This window comes from Nannobrachium achirus (assembly GCF_963921795.1).
Source record: "Nannobrachium achirus genome assembly, chromosome: 19".
NCBI lineage: Eukaryota > Metazoa > Chordata > Actinopteri > Myctophiformes > Myctophidae > Nannobrachium > Nannobrachium achirus.
In genome coordinates, this window is record NC_137826.1 from 39337745 (window position 1) to 39354932 (window position 17188).

Here is a 17188-nt window from a genome sequence, read left to right on the forward strand (position 1 = left end):
GGGGGCACGGTGGCGCAGTTGGTATCGCTCACAACTAGAAGATCCTGGGTTCTGTTCCCGCTAGGGGGCGTTTTCTCTCCTCAGCTTCATCAGTGCCCATCTAGCCCTAGGTGGGGTTGGCGAAAGGGCCTTTCTGTGTGGAGTTTGCGTGTTCTTCCATTGTCCCCTATGGTAAAAACCTTCAGTAATCCTGGTCTCTATACTGCCTCTCCCTGGCCTTGTTCCTTCCACGCGCTACGTCTTACCGGGTTAACTCCCCCCTGTCAGGTGAGAAGGCGTGCTCACTCCTTGTGCGTAGAAAGAAGCATGAGCTCAGTTTCGGGGCTCCCCCAGGTTGGCAGAGGGAGAGTAGCGCCCAGGTTTACAGCTTCACTGAATGGGTTACAAAATTGTGGGAAAGAATTAAAAAATATTGATAACTTGGATTTAATGTTGTGTGTGTGTGTGTGTGTGTGTGTGTGTGTGTCCAGATGGTGGTGAAGACCTTCATGGACATGGACCAGGACTCAGAGGAGGAGAAGGAGTTGTACCTGAACCTGGCTCTCCACTTGGCCTCGGACTTCTTCCTCAAGCACCCGGACAAGGACGTGAGGCTGCTGGTGGCCTGCTGCCTGGCAGACATCTTCAGGATATACGCCCCCGAGGCTCCCTACACCTCCCCAGATAAACTCAAGGTTCCACACTTCATTTCACCCTCCTCCACTTACTGATTGATTATATCGTTGTTGTCGGGTAGAAACCTTGTATGTCCAAAACCGTTTGTGTGTATTCATCATTTTAAAATGGTGAAAATAGCCGATCTACAACGCCTTGTGTGCTTGTAGATCAGCTCTTTTCACTACTTTTATGTGACACTTGAATATTGTATGATGAAGTAGGGCTTTAATTTACCAAAGAACATACACATATGAAACTTAGAGATACGAGGTTTCCGCCCGACAACCTGGTTGTCCCTGGTTCGATTCCAGGCCAGGGTAGCAATGTCGATGTGTATCCCTGAGCAAGATTCTTAACCCCTAATTGCTCACACGCTCCTTGTGGGCAGCGAATCAGCTGGGTTGGGCTGAAAATGCTTAATTTCCCTCGCGGGACGAAATAGGTATATATCATTATTATTATTATTATTGGGATATACTGTCGGGGGGCTGAAACCTTGTGTCAATGTGATTATAACAGTACGGTGATTATGACATTATGAGGGACTATGGTAATGACAGTGTATGTGTTGTTATGACATGAGGTAATGACAGTGCATTTGTGATATCTGCGTGTCTGTGTTCCAGGACATCTTCATGTTCATCACCAGACAACTGAAAGGCCTGGAGGACACCAAGAGTGCTCAGTTCAACAGATACTTCTACCTGCTCGAGGTACAACACCTGTGTGTGTGTGTGTGTGTGTGTGTGTGTGTGTGTGTGTGTGTGTGTGTGTGTGTGTGTGTGTGTGTGTGTGTGTGTGTGTGTGTGTGTGTGTGTGTGTGTGTGTGTGTGTGTGTGTGTGTGTGTGTGTGTGTGTGTGTGTCTGTGTCTGTGTCTGTGTGTGCGCGCGTGTGTGATAGACCAGGGGTTCCCAAACTTTTTTGTCTCAGGGCACCCCATGAATATGCTTTTAATCCGAGGCATATATGCTCTCCCAGCACCTTATATTTATAGCATATCGTCGTTGTCGGGTGGAAACCTTGTATGTCCAAAACCGTTTGTATTTATCATCTATAAAATGTACTAAACTAGTGAAAACAGCAGATCTACAAGCACACAACGGCTCGCATCCAAATAAATGCCAAACATTATCAATTGATCTTGCGGCACCCCTGGACTGCTGTCACGGCACCCCAGGGTGCCCCGTCACCCACTTTGAAAACCCCTGTGATAGACTGACTGCATTTGTGAGAAGCTAAAAAGAAGTTTCCGTCGTTTGAGCACCGTCTGTCTTCAGATTTTACTGGCGTATCTCAGAGGGCCCGAAGAAGTGATATGCCGACTGGGAAGGCATGGATTAAAGTTCTCAGTATCTGATTTCAGTCATTTGGATTCCATTCACGTGGAAGCATATTGTGCCACGAAAATAGCCTATCTACAAGCTCTCGGAGAGCTTTGATACTTTTTCACAAATCACGCATTAGGACTTGGCCATACAACATTTAGATTCCATTCCCGTGGAAGCATATTGTGCCACGAAAATAGCCTACCTACAAGCTCTCAGAGAGCTTTCATACTGTTTCACAAATCACACATTAGGACTTGGCCATTCAACATTTTCAGTCGTGAGATTTTATTCTGCTTTAATCCATTGCATACTGTATATGGAGATACTGTTCGTCTGGTGGTCTCTGTGCTGTGAATAACCTGCTGTCTCTCTGTGTCTCTGCTAGAACATAGCCTGGGTAAAGTCCTACAACATCTGCTTTGAACTGGAGGACAGCAATGAGATCTTTACCCAGCTGTACAGAACGCTGTTCACTGTAATCAAGTGAGTACCATAGCCTGCCTCTGTGTTTTTTGTGTGTGTGTGTGTATGTGCAGTGATGTTAATAGGTTTTTAATGTAATGAGTCCCGGGACCCAAGAGGGGTCTTTCGGATGAGTCCCAGGGATATTTTATGGGTCCCACAAAAATTCAACGCGTCATGTCATTTTTGACAAAGTGCAGCATTTAACTTGAATTGGTTATTATATGGTTATGTTCATGTTACGTAGAAATGTGTATGAAAGAAATTAACCACAATTCCAAATCTTACAATTTGGAATTGTAAGATTATTTTATCGAAAAATAAAAACATATATTTTCTTTATTTTTCAAAAGTTTTTCCCCCAAAAAAGGTTTTAATCGTTCAAAACGTTATAAGCGTTAATGTTTTCCATATGTGAGAGGACCGTGTGTGTGTGTGTGTGTGTGTGTGTGTGTGTGTGTGTGTGTGTGTGTGTGTGTGTGTGTGTGTGTGTGTGTGTGTGTGTGTGTGTGTGTGTGTGTGTGTGTGTGTGTGTGTGTGTGTGTGTGTGTGTGTGTGTGTGTGTGTGTGTGTGTGTGTGTGTGTCGGAGACGAGTGCATGCCTGTGTTGTGCATTAACATGCATGCGGCGCTAGTCAGGTCCGCGGACTACTGATTGAGAAACACTGCTGGAACGGGCTGATGCGAGCGTCATAGCAGTGCGCGAATGCGCGTTGACTTGCCTGACTGTATCAACTCTATGGACTGGATGCTTTTGTTTACCTCCTGCCTCTGCATGCATGCTTGACACGAAAAGCTCGCTTGTTAATGGCAGCGTCGCCGTCGTGTGCGATGATCGCAAAATACACGTTAATGCGACACCACCGTGGACGCGGTCGGGGAGAGAGCGAGGCAGACACTGCTCCACATTTAATACACTAACACTAGCCTTAGCTACACTAGCCTGGGGTGCGCTAGCCTGAGCGCCCCCACTACGTTCCATGGACTATGTAAAACTCCGCTTCTAGTCTCTAAAGAACAGACTCCATGCTAACGCAAGGAAGAGCAATTATTTATTATAAATATTATCAGGGCTTTGATGCAAGTTCTGATGGGTGCAGCTGCATAAAGTGTTGCTTGCTTGTTGTGTCGCTGCAGTGTAGAGACGTCATATTTCAGCGCTGTGCCTTGCACACGTTCTGTGGGGGAACCCTTTTCGGTGTATCACCAAACATGCTGTGCCACTATGGTCAGAGAGCGGCCCGGTGCTACGCTAAAACTCAGGCACCCATTGAATTCTGTGACCATCTACGGTCGCCCAAAATGGCATCGGTGGACGATAGAACGCACTGTCGTTAGTTCTATCGTCTGTTTTAAGACCTTCTACGCGGATTTCATTTGTGTTAACATAGCATTAAGTAGCATGCCTTCACCCATGAACAATGGTGGCGTCTGGACTTTTTAAAATATATTTTTTTCGCGACGTGGTAAATTATTTTAACGTGGATGCGTCCATGGGACCCAAGGACACTGACGTGAATGCGTCTTTAGGCAACGTGAATGCGTCAGAGACGCGTGACGCGCACGTATTGACGTCACTGTATGTGCGTGCGTGCGTTGTGCGTATGTCTTCTGAGGCTGTCCTCGACTAAAGCTTTCTTTTGTAGACCAACAGTCATAGGAATTTGTTGACTAACGGATTGCTTGATTTAATCAACATGAAAAATGGTGTTTGCTGCATAACCCCTTTCAGGTTTTGTGAGGTTGAGAACTGAACTGAACATCATTTTCTTTCTTTTTTTTAATGGCTAGTGTCTATTGAAAGTTATAGTATGGCAGAATACCTTGAAAAGTATCTTGAATATCCAAGAGATGGGCATTGGGCATGGAAAGAAAAAGCATGAAAAACAACCATTCAACAGTCCTAACTTAGAGCAAACCGACTAATTAATTAATCGATCGCCTCAGGGGACGGCAGCCCTAATGATTACAATTTATGTGTGTGTGTGTGTGTGTGTGTGTGTGTGTGTGCGCGTGCGTGTGTGTTGCATTCATTGTCGTCCTATTACAGCGGCAGTGAATCTGTCTCTTGCAGACCTTCAGTGCACCTCATTCCCTGTGTCTCTCGTTCATTATAAAGCACACAGTGGAGCCATCTCTCTCTCTGTATTGTCACTCTTTTTTTTCTCTCCCTCTTCCCTCTCTCTTCCTCTTGTTATCTCTCTGCTCTCCCTCCCTCGCTCCCTCGCTCGCTCTCTTTCTCTCTCTGACTCCACTCAACACAACCTTGAGGGCTGAATTCTGCAGCACAGAATTTGGCACTTTGCCATTTGAACAAAAGTGTGTGTGTTTAGGCTAGTGTTGCACTGGCAGAAGACACTGTGTGTGTGTGTGTGTGTGTGTGTGTGTGTGTGTGTGTGTGTGTGTGTGTGTGTGTGTGTGTGTGTGTGTGTGTGTGTGTGTGTGTGTGTGTGTGTGTGTGTGTGTGTGTGTGTGTGTGTGTGTGTGTGTGTGTGTGTGTGTGTGTGTGTGTGTGTGTGTGGCTTCCAGTGAATGGGAGTTAATGAGACTAGCATTGGTTGTCAGTCATTGACACAGGTCTGATAATAAGCCGTGCTTCTCTCCACTGTAATGCAATCTACAATCACTACACTGTAGCACAGGGAGGGTAATGGAGTTTTCAGCATGATTGATAATGCTGCTGTAGCAGTGAATTCAATGCACCAAGAAAGAAAAACTCCCTGTCGGCGTATCGCAAACGTTCTCATTTTCAGTGTCGTCTTGAAGAAATATCTCCATACATCCTCCTCATTCATCTGTTATATGACTGACAGTGGCTTTCTTTTCAAACCTGTGACCTTTTTGTTACAGAGTGGAAACCACACACACACACACACACACACACACACACACACACACACAGACACACACACACACACACACACACACACACACACACACACACACACACACACACACACACACACACACACACACACACACACACACACACACACACACTCACACGGGCACTTCAATCTTCCACTGTCATTAACCACTTGAAACCCAGCATCCACATTCTCGTGGGGAACATATAGCCCAAAATAACTGATCTACAAGCTTATCTACAAACCGCAATGCGACGTGCTTTGAGCTTGTAGAGCGTCTATTTTTGGCAAAGAGATTTGGTGTTGGCAGGAAAAAAGGTTGGTTCAAGTGCAGGGCCAAATCAGGTCCAGTTCCAAATCAAGTCCAGAGGGTTTAAGGTTACATCTGGACGGTGCTAATGCTGGGATCCTGAACTAGGTCAGTGGTTTTAAAACGGTGGTCCAGGGACCACCAGTGGTCCTTGAGGGGGTTCTAGGTGGTCCCCAGCTAAATGATGGAGAGTTTGTAGCTAAATGGACCCTTATAGGTATTGAGAGTGTAGAATGAAACTGTTCCATTTTATGCTCTCAAGAGTTTGGGGCTTTTATGCCTTTATTGATAGGACAGTAGACTGACAGGAAATGGGGAGAGAGATGGGCAGTGACACACAGCAAAGGTAGTCGGGATCGGGACTCGAACCAGCGACACGCCGTCAGGCTACGCTGAGCCTATGTGCTATGCGCCTGGACCGGTAGTCCAGCGGGTGCCCCACGCTCTGAAGAGTTAAATGATAATTAAACATCCGCATTACTTAATTTACTAGAAGTCTACACAATTAGAGAATGTAGTAGAATTGTTATTTTGATCAACGTTTGCCTGTTAGTCCTATGGCACCACATCAATACAGCACGGAATTGTGGACAAAATCTTTCGCAACGATAACAAAATATTCAACGTCTTGGGTCTGAGAGAGAGGCTACATCTCATCAAATGGTGGTCTGTGGCTCAAATGCACAATAAATGATGGACCTCGATGTGAAAAGGGTTGAAAAGCACTGAACTAGGTGGTTGTTGTTGGTTACGTTATTCTTGATGTGCCCTTGTTTTGTTTCCATAGCAACGGTCACAACCAGAAGGTGCACATGCACATGGTGGACCTGATGAGCTCCATCATCTGTGAGGGAGACAGCGTCTCCCAGGAACTACTGGACACCGTCCTGGTCAACCTGGTGCCAGCACACAAGGTAGGAGCACGCACGCACGCACACACACTAGGGATTGGACATATGAAAATGTCATATCACGATGATTGTGACAAAAGAAATCGCGATTTACTATATTGTCCATTGTCATGGGGCGGAACATTTGCCAAAAAATAGCTGATCTAAAGCTCACAACGAGCTTGTAGATCGGCAATTTTTTGGCCAAGACATTTGATAGAGTGAAAAGACTGTATCAAGTACGTATATTAAGTACCTTTTTACCAATTCTAGAGGGTTCAAGTGGTACCGGATATGCAGCTCGGCAAATAAAAGGTGAACTGATCCCAGTGCATGACGGAGGACGATATCACGATGAATTAAAATCTCCATGATATGATTATCGTGAGTGTTTTTTATCACGATAAACGCTAGTATAGTTTATCGTCCCTCCCCTAATGCATACACGCATACAGTAGATCAGCTATTTTCAGTGCACGACACTGGCGCACAACTGCCTATAAATCAGGCATAACCAGTGGTGTGTTCTAGATTCTTTTCCCGATGCTGTCTATAATTATTCCCTCATTCCCACACGCACGGCACGTGCACATGCGCACGTATATATGTGCACACGCGTGGTCACTGAATGAAGGTTGAATACTATGAAGTGTGGCAGGTCTATTGTTTAAGGTGTGAATTTCTTCGCCAGCTGCCATTATCACCTCAATAAAGACGATAGCCACACGTCTTCACCTCGGACTAGGCTGAAGTCCACGTTCTTGCTGCCCAGCCCCCAGCCCCTCCTCCTGTGTATCAGATGTGCATCAGATACGCTTTCTCAGACGGTCATTGAATGGCTACGCTTGGCTATGAAAAATACGCAATACACTACGTATATTGCGTATCACGGTGGAACCCACCACTGGGCATAACTCATTCTAAAACTAGCCTCTAAATGCCTAATACCTAACCCCCAACCTGAATATTTGTAATGTAAACGTATTTGATGTACTGATTGCTTATTGTAAGTCGCTCTGGATTAAGTGCGTCTCTACTAAATGCCTAAATTGTTCATTTTAAATTGTAAACGTATATTTAAAAATCTTTTTTAACCATAAAAAACAACCATTCCTCTTGTGAGGAGGTCCTCACAGTATCTATTTCTCACATTCTACTAAACTTGTTGTGGGGACATTTGGCCTCCAAATGTATAGTAATGCAACTACACACAGGCATGCACAGTCCAACCACATGCTAGGGAGCTGCATGTCCAGTTTCTCACTCCCCCAAAGAGTCAAAGGGTTCGTAGCAAAGCAGTTCATGCTGGTCTTCCGTGCCCTGTAATTCAGTGAGACCCCTGCAGGTGAGAAGGGGTAACTGCAGGTCAGAGGAGCAGGGTTAAAGGGTTTTCAACCCTTTAACCCTTTTTGTTGGTCAGTTGCACATAAACATATTGTTAATTGTCGGGCAGAAAGAGTGAATCCACATGAATCTTATTGTTCTTCCTTCCACTCACGTGTGTAATTATGGCTGCCATGTTATTATTGTTGACTTTAATTCCATGTTCTCTCTTTCGCTGTGTGTGTGTGTGTGTGTGTGTGTGTGTGTGTGTGTGTGTGTGTGTGTGTGTGTGTGTGTGTGTGTGTGTGTGTGTGTGTGTGTGTGTGTGTGTGTGTGTGTGTGTGTGTGTGTGTGTGTGTGTGTGTGTGTGTGTGTGTGTGTGTGTGTGTGTAGAATCTGAACAAGCAGGCGTACGACCTGGCCAAGGCTCTGCTGAAGAGGACCGCTCAGGCCATCGAACCCTACATCACAAACGTGAGGCAACAAACCTCTATTATCTGAACGGACTTGTGGTGGTTGAGTGCTCGCTCTCAAGAGGTTTTGCTTTGTGTGCTTGTGTTCATGCGTATACGATTTTTTAGGGGTCTGTTTGAGTGTGTATGTGTTGGAACCTGACCTATACCGGTGTTGGACTGGAAACAATTCACTGATTACAAATGTCGTGGCTGATATGGTGAATATAGCAAAAAGCGACCTTTCCTTGTTTGTGATTCAATGACTATGGAAATATGCAAATGTACCTCAGAATAGCAAGCTGCTTCCTTAAAGTCCTCCTGCAGACACATTTAAAGTATGTAAATAAAATAAAATAATACACTGCTATGATTAATATTTTTGTGGTTTTCCCATATTACAAAGTCAAAACAAACAAACAAAACTTTGGAGCCACATCTACTCTTTCTCCTTGAATCTATGAATAATGAAATATTAAAATAACAGCTCGCCCACCACCGCAGCTCAAAGCAAAGTCATTTCAGGTTTCAGCAAGTGGCTAATTTGCATATTGGACCATGATATGGATAGGATAGGATTGGTGACATCGCATTGGCTGGCTCCGATTTTAAGTAGTGCAGGGAATATCTCCAACATGCAGTGGAACAATGTGAAAGTTCTGCTCACATAACACGTTTGTATCGTCAAAGTCCCAGAGGGGTTAACTGTAAAACATTTGTATAGAATCATCTGTATACAACAAAGCTGTTTTCCAAGTGCTTTACACAAAATGTTGAGAGCATCGTAAAAGGACATTTATAAAAAAGTGAAATAAATAAATAAATAAAAGATAAGAATAAGCTAAAGTTTAACAGAAAATGCAGCACAAGAAATGAATAAAAAACCTCAGTAAAAGCTCAAATATTCTTCAGCAAACCTGCACCTTTTCTGGGAGTTTGTTACAGATATGTGGTGCAAAAAAACGGAATGCTTTTTCACCACATTTGGTGCTTCAATGTTGTTTTTTTAGACCAGCAGCCGTATTTTGAAATCAATTCTTTGACAGACAAGGAGACAGTGAAAAGATCTTAGTACTACTGGAGTGATACGATACACTTTCTTGGTAATTAGTAAGGACTCAAGCAGCAGCATTCTGGACAACCGCAGTCATCAGATTTAATTTTATTCTGGGGGAGACCTGTATAGACAACCTTTACTGTAGTCGAACATACTGAATGAAGATGAAAACAGAGCTTTTCCTGCTGAGACTGTATATCTAGGTCCTTTAACCCATTCAGAATGGGTACACATTTTTGCGTATCATTATTTTATGCTTTAACTATTGAAAAATAGCAGATATACAAGCTCACAGCGCGGCACCGAGTGCCGCGCTGCGAGCTTGTAGATCTTCTATTTTTGAAAAATCGTGAAAATTCGATTTTTTACCCGATTCTATAAGTGTCTTTTGAATCCTTCTAAGGTTTTTTGAAAAACCTGTGTTTCTATGTCAGCAATCTGGCCAGCCATCGTCAAAGAAAAGGTCCTTTTCACTTAACTGGAGCTCAGTTAGTCTGTTCTTGAGACACTATTATGTCAGTGGTTCTCAAACCTTTTCATGTGAAGGACCCCCAAAATGATATTTATTTGGCCACGGACCCCCATCTCAAAATATTTAGTTCCAGGGACCACCCAGAAGCAAAATTTGAGTTACAAACTTTCACTTTGAAAATACATATATTTAACTCTTACTGTGCCAATCCCGAACTAGTTCGGCTTTATTTGTCCTTATCAGGGTGCCGATCCCGAACTGGTTCGGCTTTAAAAAAAAATATATATATATATATAATTTATTTATTTTTATTTATTTTTTTTGAGCTGGGCCGCCGGCCGTCATCTGTTTACACGGCCCGCGAGAGCGAGATATTTACCATCCACTCCAATGCAATCCAGGATCTTTAGAGCTCATTTTCTCTGTTCCATGCATATCCATGAGGTGTGCAAGGTTTAATCATGGCTAAATCGCCGAAAATAGGGCTTCTAAAATGCTTGGTAGCCAATAGCTAACTTCAAGCTAACTTCATCCTGTTCCTGTACATGCACAAAGGAAAGTGTTCAGGCGAGTCATGGCTGCGCACGGCTTGTGCATATGCCAGCGCTTGTCTATGTAGGATTCTATGGCCATTGGGCGCCCTCTAGTGGTGAAGATTTGCACACATTTTCACGACTTTTTTCAAAAATAGCCGGCACTCGGTGCCGCGCTGTGAGCTTGTATATCTGCTATTTTTCACTGGTTAAAGCATTCAATAATTCTAGGCCTAAATGGGTTAATCTTTGGTATATTATTAAGGTGATTATAGCAGGCTGACTTTGTAATGGCCTGAATGTGGTTGTTTTAAATTCACGGCTGAATGACTGCACTTAGATTTCTGGCTTGGGTTGTGGTTTTTAACTGCTTTAAGCAATCAATGTTCATGAAACAGATGTAAAATACTGGCCCGTTATCTCGACTGGCCGATACATCAGTCAGGCTCTAGTTTGTGTATGCGCAATAAAATGAAGAGGGAGCGTGTAAGAGAGGGAGATCAATCACTATATATTGAAAGCATCGCAAAAGTAACAGATCGACAAACGCCACGTTTGAGCTTATAGATCTGCTACATTTGATACGGCCCCCACCTACTCGTGATGCGGCCCGCTGGTTAATATTGGAATATTGATTATTAATTTCAGCTGTTACAATTCCAACCATGCAAACTTGACTCACTTTCATTAGTTCAGTCCATATTAGTAGCTTAATGAAATTAAATAAAATTGTTACTTCACAGGATTCCAATTAAAATAGCTAAAAATAATTCCGGATTCCAATTCGAACGCGCTGCAGTGCGGCGCGTTTTGAGCGTATTGATCTGCTATTTTCGGCGCGTTTTGAGCTTATTGATCTGCTATTTTTGCTATTTTTGACTGTATGCATTGTGGCCCTCTGGAGTGAATGTGGAAATATAGTGGCCCTCTCCATCATCAAAGTTGCCCACCCCAAGTAGGGCATTAATTACAAAAAAAACACTTCATATGGAGATAAGAGGTTCTGCCCGACAGCAATGATATAGTCAACCTGTACTGTATGTTTATGTCCATCATTTTCGATCTCCTCTTTTATGGCCTGAGTCTGTAATGTCTCTCTGCAGAGGTGTTCACTTCATGTCTTTTAGACAAAGAAAGGCAGCTCATGTGTGAGTCCTGTCTATCCTCTCCCCTCTGATCTGTATCTCTTCCTCTCTCCATCCATCCGTCCCGTAGTTCTTCAACCAGGTGCTGATGCTGGGGAAGACGTCCGTCAGTGACCTGTCGGAGCACGTGTTTGATCTGATCCTAGAGCTGTACAACATCGACAGCCACCTCCTGCTCTCCGTGCTGCCTCAGTTGGAGTTCAAACTCAAGGTACCAGACTCGCCTGTTTTACACTTGATCCAACGCCATTGAAGTACGCCAACGGCGGAAATAGACGATCTGTAAGCTCACATGATGCTTGCAACGTGTTGTGAGCTTGTACCCGTAATTGCTGGACTATAAACCACACCTGAATATAAGCCGCACCAGCTAAATTTAGAATGAAAAACAAATGTGTACATATACAGGCCGCACTTGACTATAAGCCGCAGGTGTTTGTCCTGCTTCCTGCTAGAGCGCCCCTGGTGGCCGTTTCCTGTAAAAATCGATAGATTAGCCGCATCGTTGTATAGGCCCAGGGTTCAAAATATGGGACAAAGGTCGCGGCTTATAGTCCGGCAATTACGGTAGTTAGAATGCACTGTCCTTGTAGTGTATGTAGTGAGACTGTAACTGCTGTGTGTGTAAGGTTCAATGCATAAGGAATTTCACTTGCCTTTTATTCTTGTTGTCCTTATTATTCCTTACTACGAGTCCTTACTATTAGCAGCAGTAGTAGCAGCTATAAGTAGTGGTTTAGATGGTGAGAGTAGTATTAGTTGGGTTATAGGAGTGGTAGCAGAAAGTGATTAGTAGTGATTGTACTAGCAGTAGTATTATTGCTGTACCAATAAGGCACGCTGCCACTCTGTGGCTACCGGTCAATCACAGCACGTCTTTTCCAGGACTTGTCAGAGTCTAGTAGTGTGCGTTCGAATAAGCAAACGACCAGAGCAGTTTCTATATCATTAAGTTTCTGTGATGCACGCGGAAGCTTGCCCTCCGCACACAACGCCTTGTATTTTAATTCATTTTTTAAATGATAAATACAAAACGAATGGTTTTGGACATACAAGGTTTCCACCCGACAACAACAATATATCTCTGGTAGCATTCGTACTAGACATGGTAATACTAGTTTCACTAGTAGTAGCGGGGATAGTAGTAGCAGTAGCATTAGGCATAACGGTAATGGTAGTAACACTAACAGTATCAGTAAAAAAGGAGTACTAGTGGCAGCAGCAGCATCAACAGTATTCTTCCTTATATTATTCCTCAGATCATGTGTGTGTGAGTGTGTTCTTATGGGCATAATGATGCCTCAGCAGCACTCTGCCGTGCTGTGATGGATCAGTCTCATTAGCTGTTAGCAGAGAGCCTACTGCATCACCACAGGCCTGTGACTCTCAGGTTGCTTTTCCACTGCATGCTACCTATTCAGCTCTACTCCAGTCTACCAGCTCTACTGTGTTTTCCCACTGTGACCCATTAAAATGGGTCAAACTGTCAATAGAAGGCCCGGGGCGGTTGGCGTCGTTAACCGTCTGGGATCCTAGGGTTCGGATACGAGTTCCGATCCCGGCGACCTTTGCTGCGTGTCACGTCACCCCCCCCCATCTCTCCCCCTATTTCCTGTGGGTCTACCTATCAGGCCCAAAATATATTTTTAAAAAATCTATAAAATAAAACATGTTTTCTAGCATTTTCCATCAAGCCATAATACTCTCAGAAGACATTTATTTCATATAAAAGCTATTATTAAAGCCTCAATCTGCAATTTCTTCCGACTGGTTGTGAAAGAATGAGATCACCGATACAAGCGGCCTAAATGGGTTTTCTCAGACGGATGGCCGGCCTCTCCCGTAGAGATAGGGTGATATGTTCAGTCATAGGGCTGTCACGATTATGACATTTTACATGACATGATTAATTGTCACTCAAATAATTGTGATTAATGATTTCTGTTTGGCTTTTAGGCTTTGATGTTGCACATGGTAGATATGACACCTAACCTAAATATACAAAGAAATAACTGACATATTTGACAACTTCATACTTAAAAAAAAAGAACATTGATTGTGGAAATAGCCGATCTACAAGCTTACAGCGTGTTGCATCGCGACATGTTGTAGATCTGCTATTTCCACTATATTTGACTTGAAAAATGTTCAACATGGAAATGATTATGACGATTATGAAAAATAATCGCGATTATGTCATTTAATCGCGATTATGTCAAATAATAGCGATTAGACGATTATTATGTAATAATTGTGACAGCCCTACAGAGACACTTGGAGTAGAACCGCTGCTCCGACGCTTTGAAAGGAACCAGTTTAGGTGGTTCGGGCATCTACGTAGTACGGTTGCCTCCCGAGCGTCTCCCTGGGGAGGTCCTCGCGGCGCGTCCCACTGGGGGCAGACCAAGGACCAGATGGAGGGATTACATCTCTCCACACTGGGCCTGGGAACGCCTCGGGATCCCCCCGGAGGAAGTGGCTCAGGAGAGGGAAGACTGGAAATCTCTGTTGGAACTGTTACCCCCCGCGACCCGATTCCGGATAAGCGGTTGAAGATGGATGGTTGGCTGCACGTAGAATAGCAAGAACATATGTTTAGATAGTGATAATACTGGGGATGTCTCGATACCACTTTTTTGCTGACCAAGCACAAGTACGAATACTTCATTTGAGTATTTGCCGATACCGAATACCGATACATAAGTTAAGTTTATGTACAAGTGCTTAAATAGTGTGTGGCGCTCCAAAATAAAATGCTTTAAATAATTATGTTGTCATGTCTAGAGTGAGAGAAGGTGAAAACACTGTTCATTAGTTGAACTAAAGCAAGGTTTTAACCACACAGATTTGGCCACGAATCGGCGGCGGAAGGCGGCAGAAAGCGTCTGCTGCCGACCGGGAGCCATCGGCAACTTGTCGGCAAGAGGTGCTTGCCGTCGATAGGGCTGTTGGAACCCGTCGATCGAAAACCAAACCTGCTCAGTCTTTTGCAATCGGTCGGTAGGGTTGAGGCGACTTGATACTCCTGTATAGCGGACTTAGTTTGCTGCAGCTGCAGAAACAAAGCCTAAATAAGCCAGAGACATTTTCTCGTGGCACATTTTAACTAAATACCATTTTCTCAATCTCAAATCTCAATTCCTATTCCAATCTGATCCAGAAGTAGGCTAGTAATAGTGCTGCAGCTGCCCGTGTTGTTTTTTTCCCTCTGCGCGGAGGACACAGAGTGCCTCCGGTTGCCAGATTCTGTGAGTGAAACAAGCAAGCAGATCTATGAAAATAAGCCCAAAAGCCTATTGAGCACTATTACAAGTCCAAACAAAAGCAACCCACAACTAGCAACATTATAGGAAAACAGTGCTTAGTTTTTTGCAGTTCTTTGCAGTTCGTGTACAGTCAGAAGGAGTCTCATGTAGGCTGTTTGGTGTGGAGACACCTTAACACACACAAAACTGTGTCTTAGGACTTTTGATATTTATGAAACAAAATGGTATCTGGCGCTGCCGTGAGCAATATCGACGAGTACGGGTAGAGCAAAACAGGCTGGTATCGGTATCGGGACATCCCTAGATAATACCTAAACATCGTAATTCTACATATTGTGGTGTTTATGTTTAAACAGTGCTAGTGTGCAGGATCTATTTTCACTCTGTTTCATAAACCACAGATTGGGACTTTGGAGGTTTGTTTTTGCTCTAATCCCTGGAGGTGGTATCATGCAGTGGGGAAGTGCCATAACACTCCATCTCCTTTATGTACCTGTGTGTCTGCCTAACGACCTCCTTTACATGCTCTGCGTCTGTCTGATTAACACGCTGCTTCATTTGCATAATACCATATCATTCCTTTTCCTGTCCTCTGTGATCTTGGCCTCTTTCTTTCCTTGCAATGTCGTCTGCGTTCATTTTCATTCATCTTCTCTCTCTCGAGCTCTCTTTTCTCCACTCTGATTGATAGACGAAACTGCTTCTCTTTTTATGAGCTATGAAAATGATACGGGTGGCTCACATCATGAATGTGGATGACTTGTTATAGCTGTCATCTCTGTGTCTCTCTCTCTCTCTCTCTCTCTCTCTCTCTCTCTCAGAGTAATGATAATGACGAGAGGCTGCAGGTGGTCAAGTTGTTGGCCAAGATGTTTGGAGCCAAAGACTCTGAGTTGGCGTCACAGAACAAACCTCTGTGGCAGTGCTACCTTGGCAGGTGGGCATCACTGTGTGTGTGTGTGTGTGTGTGTGTGTGTGTGTGTGTGTGTGTGTGTGTGTGTGTGTGTGTGTGTGTGTGTGTGTGTGTGTGTGTGTGTGTGTGTGTGTGTGTGTGTGTGTGTGTGTGTGTGTGTGTGTGTGTGTGTGTGTGTGTGTGTGTGTGTGTGTGCTGGAGAGCAAGGGTGTGTGTGTATGTGTGTTAGGGATGGGACGATATCGATATTATCGTTTATCGTGATAAAAAAACACATGCGATAATCGTATTGTGGAGATTTAATTTATCGGGATATCGTCCTCCGTCATGCACTGGGATCAATTCACCTTGATACTGGGGTCGCAACGCGGCGCGTTGTGAGCTTGTAGATCTGCTATTTTTGGGCAAATGTTCCGCCCCAGGATAATGGATTTTGATTATTGCGATAATATTGTAAATCGCGATTTATTTCGTCAATAATCGTGATATGAAATTTTCATATCGTCCCATCTCTTGTGTGTGTGTGTGTGTGTGTTCCCACAACTCAGCGCTGTGCTTTGTTCCAACAGGTTCAATGACATCCACGTACCCATCAGACTGGAGTGTGTCAAGTTTGCCAGCCACTGTCTAATGAACCACCCAGACCTGGCTAAAGACCTCACAGGTATGGCATTTACTAACACACGTTTCTATTACAAAAATATTTTGGACAATGTAAATACTAGCTTGGGATCACTTCCAATTTCGGGCTTTTGATGCGGTCAGGAGCGGATGGTGTCCTACATCATTTTGTTGTCAAAACGGACTACACTTTGGCAGGAAATACCAAACCAGAATCAGTTTTAACCCAAAACAATTCCCTGCGCTCAATGACAACATTTTAGTACCTACCCAATAAAGCCCTTGATGTGGCGTCGTTTTGCTTATTTTTGGAACAGTTTGTTTGATATGTCCATCTTTAATCCAACTCGCTGCGACTGGCAAGACTACACTCCTCTAGCATTTAGATATGGATTGGGGAAACAAACGGGGAACCAAAACAAAGCGACGCCGCTTCTGCCATCCAGTCATCCGCTGCCATCCAGTCTAGGATGCCATCCGGTCTAGACAGGATCAACCGACCTGTTTAGTAAACGAGCACCAGGCTTTCCCCCGAGAAAGCCTGGTGACGCAAGGTTAATATAATACAAACTCAAACACACACACGCACCCCTACAAGTCACTCCTACAAGTCAACCTGGTCTCTTTGGTCTTTTACCCAGAATACCTGAAGGTCAGGTCACATGACCCCGAGGAGGCCATCCGCCACGACGTCATCGTCTCCATAGTAACGGCCGCCAAGAAGGACCTGGCGCTGGTCAACGACGCCCTGCTCAACTTTGTCAAAGAGAGGACCCTGGACAAGAGAGTGAGTTCTCTTTGAATTAAAAACATGATTTTTGGAGTGGTTCCTACTGTTTTTTTATTTTTCATATATTAAAGTTCCAGATGCATTTTCTGCATGTAATATAA

The 17188-nt window shown here is 44.0% G+C and overlaps 1 protein-coding gene across 1 annotated transcript in view; it reads left to right on the forward strand.

Annotated features, from left to right (window-relative positions):
• Positions 1 to 17188, forward strand: part of pds5b (PDS5 cohesin associated factor B) — a 67521-nt gene that overhangs the window by 20998 nt on the left and 29335 nt on the right. The window contains exons 3-11 of the mRNA XM_080748888.1: positions 471 to 674; positions 1284 to 1370; positions 2372 to 2469; positions 6413 to 6539; positions 8232 to 8312; positions 11568 to 11708; positions 15585 to 15700; positions 16246 to 16340; positions 16939 to 17084. Of these exons, the coding sequence (XP_080605014.1) occupies positions 471 to 674; positions 1284 to 1370; positions 2372 to 2469; positions 6413 to 6539; positions 8232 to 8312; positions 11568 to 11708; positions 15585 to 15700; positions 16246 to 16340; positions 16939 to 17084 (1095 nt within the window). The remainder of the gene's footprint in view (positions 1 to 470; positions 675 to 1283; positions 1371 to 2371; positions 2470 to 6412; positions 6540 to 8231; positions 8313 to 11567; positions 11709 to 15584; positions 15701 to 16245; positions 16341 to 16938; positions 17085 to 17188) is intronic.